This window comes from Liolophura sinensis, chromosome 7 (assembly GCF_032854445.1).
Source record: "Liolophura sinensis isolate JHLJ2023 chromosome 7, CUHK_Ljap_v2, whole genome shotgun sequence".
In the NCBI taxonomy this organism is placed as follows: domain Eukaryota; kingdom Metazoa; phylum Mollusca; class Polyplacophora; order Chitonida; family Chitonidae; genus Liolophura; species Liolophura sinensis.
Window position 1 is genome coordinate 29688027 of NC_088301.1, and position 9283 is coordinate 29697309.

The 9283-nt window shown below is 38.1% G+C and overlaps 1 protein-coding gene across 1 annotated transcript; it reads right to left on the minus strand.

The window, feature by feature from the left end:
- Positions 1–1728: 1728 nt before the first annotated feature.
- On the minus strand, positions 1729–9088 carry LOC135470002 (uncharacterized). Its single transcript, XM_064748682.1, has 3 exons — positions 8994–9088; positions 4300–4606; positions 1729–4229 (listed from the first exon to the last, which is right to left on the minus strand). Exons 1-3 carry the CDS (start codon positions 9059–9061, stop codon positions 3984–3986), a joined length of 621 nt encoding a protein of 206 aa, XP_064604752.1. The 5' UTR covers positions 9062–9088; the 3' UTR covers positions 1729–3983.
- Between the last annotated feature and the right edge of the window lie 195 nt (positions 9089–9283).

A 9283-nucleotide genomic window follows, 5' to 3' on the forward strand; every position in this document is an offset into this window, starting at 1 on the left:
AGCTCCCCCGCACCATCTGTATTAAACAATATGACAGTAAGATTTTTTTTTGATTGGTGTTTTACGCCGTAGTCAAGAATATTTCACTTATACGACGGCGGTTATGACAGTAAGAAAATACAAACAAAAACGCCCGATACCCAACCAAACATCAGCTCTGTTCCGTGTTCAAATAGCCGAAGTTTGTTTGGCGCACGGTCAGGACGATGTTCGTGAATACAAGCGTCGTGTTTTAGAGGTCCTGCTCGTCCTCATCCTGATAGGGTATAAGCCTCTGGCTGTACCGACTTCAGAAAATTTACCGAACACTGCATGATTGATAACAGGCCCTTTCATTCAGATTTTGGGAAGATAGTTTCGTAATAAATCTGACTTTGCTGAGGAAAAATAATGCAAAATCACAATATTTTTCTTCAAACAACGACTCTCCCCTAGCAGTTTTTTTTTTTTTTTTCTTGCCAGATCACCCTTACAAGTTACTGCAGTATCCTGGCAAACATGTATATACGCATTGTGACACGGGCAGCCGTTCTCAATTCCTTGCACATAAATGTGTGGTTCAAAATACATCAGTTTAACACTTAAACCAACCGCAAAATCCAATTTATTGCATCGATACCTGCCTATCCACTATTAGAAACCACGCTGACAACCGAGAGCTAATAGGTTTTTACACGCGACAGCCAATTATCACGTGACGCTTTCAGCGCTAGTGATTGGCCAAGGTCATAAGGTCTTCTACAACATGGCTACTTGAGTGAATTTGTCCGTGGACCGTCACTGCCATATCCCAAACGCTGTTCATCTTCTCGGCTTTCAATACTGTATAGAATTTTTTACATATTTTTCTGTGTCCTAAATCATTTTTTCTATGTATATATAGTGGAAGACTTTGTGTTCGCTTCAACGGTTGGGTAAGAAATCCTGATGGTATATTATGGTCGTTTATGTTGCAGAGAAGTTCAGAGAAAGGCCGTTAAGTTCTAACCTGTTTTCAAACACTTCGAATTAAGCCTATGCGGCATGCAAAGCCAATTCAGGATAGGCCTATATATAATATATATAAAAAGAATTACAGCATACATGTAAAGGCACATAGGGTGAGAACCAACCTCTTGTCAACTTACCTTATTTACGGTTTTATTCGAACTGCTCATTGTAGGCCTAATTGCTTAAATAGTAGCAAATTACCTAGTTAATAGCCGATTTTTTTTTTTTTTTTTTTTTTGGTATCTTATCTACTTTTACATGCAGGTATTATTAAAAGAATATTAAAGTTTCCTCAAATTTTATATATTTTTTTAAATTTGTAACTTTTAAGGATCACTTAGAATGATCTAAAATGAATATCAAAAATCTCTGCCACCGAAATCTCTGAGGTCGAATACATCGTATAATCTATAATATTGGTACTTTGACAGCTCGAATCATTGACCCAAAAGGGATCAAATCTGCCTCAATTCAGTGTTAACAAATTCGTCAAAACAAAACTGCTGTTTCCGTTTAGGCCCCTATATCTGTTTTCACCTCTCTTCCGACTTATTATTTCTACGTCATTTATTTTAACGTAGAATTGCGATCTCAATTAAATCTGCAACAATTTCTGATTCATAATATAAAGAGTTTTACAAATGTGCAGCAATAACAGCTTCCTGATAATAAGTAAAAGTTAAGGGCGCTTTTGTGTTCATGGTCAAGGCCTTAAGTTTTATTACAGTTCATAGGTACATCCTAAATAACGTGTAAGACAGTTGTTTGTTCACTTAACTTGAATTGGCACATCTTATGTGCTCTGCACTGATCAAAACAGCAAAACAAATAGGCCATATATACCAATGCGTCACATGCGGAGTTTGTTGAAAACAGAAACCAACACTAGGTAAAAGGTTTTGTAGGCACGCCTTCCTCAACTGGGCGTCCAGTTTCAGGTGTCTCCTGATATGGCATTTATCAGAAAATATGCTTGTCAACATTTGACTCTTCGTCCCTGTTCCACACAGGACATCCAACCCATCAAAGTAATCCTCACAATACACAGAAACTGGGGATAACACAACAGATATTATATATTAGTTCCAGATAGAATACACAGACTATGCACTAATGAAATCTTTTCTGGGTTTGTGATATTAACCACCATAACATGCACTAGAACATACAGAAGTTAAATTTTCAACTTAATGACCCAGACCAGGACATAAAACAAATCTCTTGTATTCCTCTAGGGCACCCTGCCCACATTTTCACGTATTTCTGATAATAGTATAATGTCAAAGTAATCATTCAAAATTTACTGTACGTGTGAGAGGTTTTAGCATCTGGGTAACGTTTCCTTCTCTTTGGGTATGTAAACCCCTGTGAAGCATCTTTGCTGTGAAGCACAATATTTTAACTTAGTTCATAACATGTCGGTTAGATTATGTTTTTTTTTTTTTTTTCAGTAAAATGTTAGTGTTGTCTTTTTGCACTCTTTAGCTGCACGATACAAAATCGTTGCATTTCCAATGATTCGGCAAGGCCATGATTAAAAAAAAAAATGTTTGTTGCGGGTAACGTGACTGAGTTGCAAAACCTGGGCAGCTTGTTTTGCAGCCGATAGTCACAGATCCCCTGGACCTACAGTTTAATGCCACTAGTCAGTATGGCTCAGTATTGCTCGGTATGTCAGTGCATTGTTAGATCAGTTGACCCTCATTCGTGAGGCTAATACCTTATATTCCTGCAATTGCACAACACTTTAACCTATATTCCTGCTATTGCACAACACTTTAAAACCCATGGGCTCTGGTTTTTAGAAGATAATTAGATTAATCTTGATTACTGATGGTTTTCTATATGTGGCATATATTCGCTGTTCAATAAGGATCATTTTGAGCTCTTCATTGGTTTTCTATGCCATATATTTTTTCTATATCATAAAGCAAGATATGATCGAAAACAAATTTGCAGATATCTCACATCTGACAAGGTGACAAAGTGTAAGCAAATGTCACATTCAGTGGACAAGCAAATTTATGCATAGCTTGCAAGTCTATGCCATAAAACAATCACTGGTTGATCAACAACACAGTGAACATTCACAAAGAATAACATTTAATGTCCATATATGCAGATTTCAGACCAAATTAATCTAAATCAGGGTTTTATTTTAACTGTCAGTGTAAATGTGTCTAAGCTTGACAATACCCGTTAATTATACAGTAGCAATTCCCCTTTAAAAGCTTTGAAGTGGATTCTGTAAAAATAATTACAAAATTATGTAATAATACAGTAATTCCATAACTTCTGAATGGCCCCTTAATCGATGACATCAAATAGTTTGAGTAAAACTCTAACTTACTACAAGTAAATCATAAAACCAATGAAATCACTGGACACGTTAAGAAGATAAATGTTTAAAATTAAAAAAAATTTTATATGTGTACATCGTGTACAGAGCAGCCTGGTCATAGACATTATATGTATATCAGTTAACACTGTCCTCCTGATTTTGAACAAGACTAACATTAATGATACACTTAATTTAGGCTCGCATACTGTTGTAGCCATATGTATGACAGGTTGGGTGGAATGTTCCCAACATGGGCATGGGAGTGGAATTAGTGTCTCAGCACAAAGCCAGGGGTGGGTCCTGAGGTTTAGGACCCTGGAAGTTTTCCAACCACAGATCACCCCAGATCGCTTCACATGCATTCTAAGTGATTACTGGGGAGTAAACTATAATGATGCGTATCAAGCTGTAAACTGCAATACATGTGAAATTTCAAAGTCAAAATTGTCCTGTATGTAAGATCAGCTGGCCATGTCTTTACATTTGTTCTAGGCTAACACAGAACATACCCCACCCCCGCTCCCCCCACATTAATTATTTCCATTCTGCTCATCCCCTCCACATGCTCCGCCGGTACTGAATCATCTCTGTAGGCCTAATTTCCAATAAAATCAATTTAAAATAAAGCTTTGAATTTAAGACTTCATCCTGATCAGTCTTGCTGAATTTTCAGATGCTTAACAGGTGATAAAGTGTCAGTACCACTGCGTGCCTTAGACACTAGGCAAAAGCTCTCTTTCAGTTCCATATTTATCAGTGTCCGGAAAAGATGAGAGCCACTATAGACAATCTCTAAGGGATCTCCACATCTGACAAAACCTAGTTTACTGAAAAATCCTTCAGCCCTCTGGGCACTTTGAACATGTATTGCTCGAGCTGGCAAGTATGTTCCCATCTTCTGCACCGCTTGTTCCATTAGTCTGGTCCCAATGCCATTCCCTTGGTAGTCTGATTCCCATCTTCTGCACTGCTTGTTCCATTAGTCTGGTCCCAATGCCATTCCCTTGGTAGTCTGATTTGACAAATAGAAATGTCACATGATGAAAAAAATCTGAAAGGAATTGTTTATCTTCTTTGTCCTTATTTGTGTCGGCCAGTTTAAAGGTAATACCTCCTACTGCTGTTATTTTGCCTTTCATATAATCATATGCCATGATAATGGAATTCTCCTCTGGAATATCAAAGATTTCTCCACTTGTCTCCCTTGCTAATTGTCGAAACTTGTGTCTTGTCTTACTGTTCCGAAGTTCTTCCACAATCTCAACCATGTTGGACCTGTTAAGAAGGCAATTAAGATATAAGAACAAGATCAAATTATTCCCAAAATGTTTCTACAACAGCTCTTATATTTAAGCTGCTTGTACAAATGAAAACAATTTGAAGTGATAAGAAATAAAGGAGAAAGAACGGTGGGAATAAGAAAACGATAAGGTTTAGATTTATAGCTGGCTAAAAAAAAAAAAAAGAGTTTGATACTGAGATATTTTATAAAGTTTAAAACTCAAAATATTCATGCAAATCATGTTGCAGCCTAACATGGCTAACATGTACAGTAACTTTTAAGATAACCCAAAAAGTACATGTGCCTCACAATCCACTAAATACCCCTCAGTGATGCTTACTACATGCCTGATTATTATTATTAGGCTTCCCAGCTGTATATTAAAGTTGGAACCAAAACAGCATGAAGAAAACAACTGAATCAAGTTGTAGCTTGGATAAAAAAAACCATTCCTATCTATATATGATGGACATAAACAAAATGGCAGTTTGTTTAACATGGTAACAGAAATGTACCAAAGTAAGGCTTGGCACAGGACAGCCACAAACAGGATATCTGTGTGTCCACCAAACATTCAGATGGTACATGCAAAACAAGCTGCACACAAAGTCATACCTAATTGTATTAATCCAGTACATATTCATTTACAATTTGGGAACTTGTAAACTAGACATAAAGTGGTACCAATCTGATTTATACACTTAATGATATAGGGAAAAGGGCAATCCGGTATTGTAAGCCTCTCTGTACCTATGTTTCCACCCAAAATTAAAACTGCACATACAAAACAACCCGAGTTGTAGTCTGACCAAAGACATGCTCATTGGTAGAAGAGTGAGTGATCATATACATCATTTCTACTATTACATGTACATGATACTTGTACCAGCTGTATCACCTGTACCAGCTATATCACCTGTACCAGCTATATCACCTGTACCAGCTATATCACTTGTACCAGCTATATCATTTGTACCATCTATGTCACTTCTACCAGCTATATCATTTGTACCATCTATGTCACTTGTACCAGCTATATCACTTGTACCAGCTATAGCATTTGTACCATCTATGTCACTTGTACCAGCTATATCACTTGTACCAGCTGTATCACTTGTACCAGCTATATCATTTGTACCATCTATGTCACTTGTACCAGCTATATCACTTGTACCAGCTATATCACTTGTACCAGCTATATCATTTGTACCAGCTATATCACTTGTACCAGCTATATCACTTGTACCAGCTATATCACCTGTACCAGCTATATTAGGGGCATAGTCTAAATAGAAAATCTATTGCGGGACCATGCATATTTCACCAAAACTACAATAATCTTTATTACACTTATACCTGTAGCTGTAAAATAAAGACAAACAGTGGTAAGAATATATAATGTATGACCCCTAAAATAGTTTGCCATCTTTGATTCTGACATACTCCCGTCCATATTTCTAAATCAATGGGCGAAAAGACAAGATGGGGTAAGACAGCTCTTCTAAATATCCAATTCACATATCCTTATTACGGTCAAAAAATGTATATAAAAGCGTGTTACATGAAATTCTGTGTCTTTACGCCCAGGTAAAGGCACCCAACTTTCAATTTGGGATGCCCGGAAGTGCCATAAGCTTTCATTCTGACTTTGGACGATGCCCGGTAAGGAGTGAGTGAGTGTTTGGGGTTTAATGTCATACTTAACAAATTTTCAGTCATATGACAATGAAGGAATCCTTAGAGTGCATGTAATGTGCCTCCTTGATGCAGGATGGCTGAGACGTCTGACCGAAGACAAGAAAACCGCCTTGCCCGATCCATTATACTGATAAAGGTCAACCAGTCGTTGCACTATCCCCTTCATGCTGTACGCCAAGCGAGGAAGTTATAACTTCCTCTTTTAAAGTTTTAGGTGTGACTTGACCCAGGACTGACCCTGGATCTACCGCTCCCGATCCGGAAGCTCTACCAACTGTGCTACCGGGGTCATTGGCAGAAGAGACGTAGGGAAACAGCAGTCTTGTTATCATGGCAATCATAGAAATGGGCCAGTGTAACAAGTATTAACTAACCTAGTGATCTAAAGTTTTGCACACAGATTTGCTATTCATATAGGGAAAATGGCAATCAAGTAGGTAATGGCAATACACTTTCAGAAGGACAAGAAGGTCTTAAATTATACTTCTGATTCTAACATATTTCCTACAATAATCAAACTTCACCAAAAAGTATAAATGGCCCTATGATACAGACGAATAAGACAAAATGTCTCACTTTAAAAATGCTAACCTTTAGGCCAGATATAGTGAATGTGTGATATGACACAGTGTCTGTGCATATACATGTAAGTATCCACAAAAAGCACACGCATTCACACGATTTCTGTCCTCCATCAACTGTGAATTGTTTTTTTTAAAAGCGATAAAAAGCATATATACTGCTGGACAAAAATGAATGAAGTGTAAATAGACAATTGTGCACCCCTCGCAAGTGTCTACTGCAAACAACATGGGTTCTAGAATCTTCCCTACCTTACTTTCCTTACATAAAAATGCACCTATTATTGGACTTACATGCAACAAAGAAAAGAAAATTGGATAGGTCTGGCAAGGGCAAAAATAAGAAAAAATTAATATTTAGAGACACAAACTGAAGACAACCTGCACGTCTTGAACGTACAAATTCAGTAAGTTTTAGAAGCTTCCTTTGCTTTCTGTAGGAGTTGACTGGACAAAACATACTGAGTAAGAGATGGTCACACTGATGCCTGTTATGCCTAACTCCACCATGTCCACACAGAACATGCAGAACTATTCAAGATATATAGCCAGGGAATTGTTCCAGACAGACAAATGAATGGTCATGACAGACAAAAAGACAATAGCCATATCATAATATGCTCCTCTGAATAACAGGCTTATAAAAAGGCACAACAGTTTTATAAGTAGTAATCTTCCTGTATGAGCAGCAGAGTAATCAAACCCAACCACTGAATCAGAAAACTTTCAAGAAAACTGATTTTTTCATATACAGGTAAATAAAAATGCTTTAAGGTACACCAGATGTTTTTCCTGGGTATATGTACCCAACTGACAGTCTTCCAGAACAGCTTTCTTCTAGTCTTTAGTCATATATTAGTAGACTGTCTTCTTAAATCTTGGAACTTTGGAAGGGAACATGCAGGGGATGCTGTAGCCTAATAAATTACATCTCGTTGATCAAGTATTACTAATGTCTGACACTAACAGGAGCCCATCCTCTCCTCTCCATGTATTACGACGACACAAGCCATATACATATTACCTTAGCGTACAATAACTGTCACTTTCTTAATCAACATAGAGATGAGCATATTCTGGGTCAAATACAGCAAACACGGCGGTCTTGGTCGAAGGTAGTTACACCCCGCTTCAGCGGGCATGCGGGTGATTAGCTGTCGTGCTTCATGACTTCTGATACGACTAATTGTTGACACATTAACGTTAAGGGCTTTGGTGACAGCTCAAAGGTTCATGCCAGCATCGAGTATGCTGATGGTGCGCTCTCGTTGGTTTTATGGCAGACATTTCTGCGTTTTCGTAGCCCGAGTAAAATCCTACAGGCAGGTATGTTTAATTGATTAAAAGGTCAAAACATGCGCTGCCCGTGATTTCTGATGTTCCGAAAGCCTTCTAGCTTTCGCCTGTATTGCGAACAAAACTATTTTTGACCTTCACCAAACGAAAAGTCCACAATGTGGAGAACTCTTCAATAGACAAACATGGCTGTCTACAGCAATTTTAACGGAGAAACATCATGAACATTGTAGGCCAGCGGTGTGGGCTTAATACTGAGAATAATACGTTATAGAGTGGGTTTCCCTGCTTTTCATAAGTGATTAAGAAGCACAGCCATGAAATAGTGTAGCTCTTTTTCTAAAAATCAAAAGCGTGCAGTCGACTGTGTACTACATGTATATACGCTAGACCGTAGACGCCAGGTTAACTCTATGATCAAACAAGTTCTCAGTTCCTAATCTAAAAATCCCTTTTTCACCATACAGGCCTCGCTATTGAAACTGAAATGCATAAATCCCACATCGCTGGATTGTAACATGAGTAGGCAGCTGGGATGGCTCTAGTCGGGCAGCTGCATTCCAAAACACGACAATAACGATTCAATCAATGTGTAGGATTCGCTCCTTGTCAGTTGGTGTGCAGTCTTTCGTGTGTCGTCTTCAGACCTAGCATGTGCACGTAACTCGTGCACGCCACTTACTCGTGCACGCATTTTACGCGAGCAACGATCAACCTACCTAGCTATTCTATCTTCGGCTCTAGTTACATGTTAATGAGCAACATGGCGTTACAAACTCTCGCTGATAAGCACATTGTCTGATACCTTCTCTTCCTCAACCTCGATAACAACCGATAAGTGGAGAGTGGGCTCGAAGATCCGGCTATTACCATGGAAACTACTTCGTTTGGCCAGATTTTTTAGCCTCCTGCCGTTTAACTCATTATGGTATATTAATACGCGCAGGACTGTAGTTTAAACGTTTTTTTCCATACCAGGTCCCTGAAACAAATGGAAAATTATTAGTGTTTCAACCCATTTTGTGTAATCATACAATAGTCTCAAATTCTGGTATAACATCACAAAACCATTTATGATAAACAACGGAACTACTT

What these genes read in the sequence shown, in the direction of transcription:
- LOC135470002 (XM_064748682.1), bottom strand. Translation starts at nt 9,061, where the DNA reads ATGGTAATAGCCGGATCTTCGAGCCCACTCTCCACTTATCGGTTGTTA. An exon ending in TCGAGGTTGAGGAAGAGAAG is followed by an intron (nt 4,607 to 8,993) that starts GTATCAGACAAT and finishes CCTTCTTAACAG; the next exon opens with GTCCAACATGGTTGAGATTG. An exon ending in CCAGACTAATGGAACAAGCA is followed by an intron (nt 4,230 to 4,299) that starts GTGCAGAAGATG and finishes CAAGCGGTGCAG; the next exon opens with AAGATGGGAACATACTTGCC.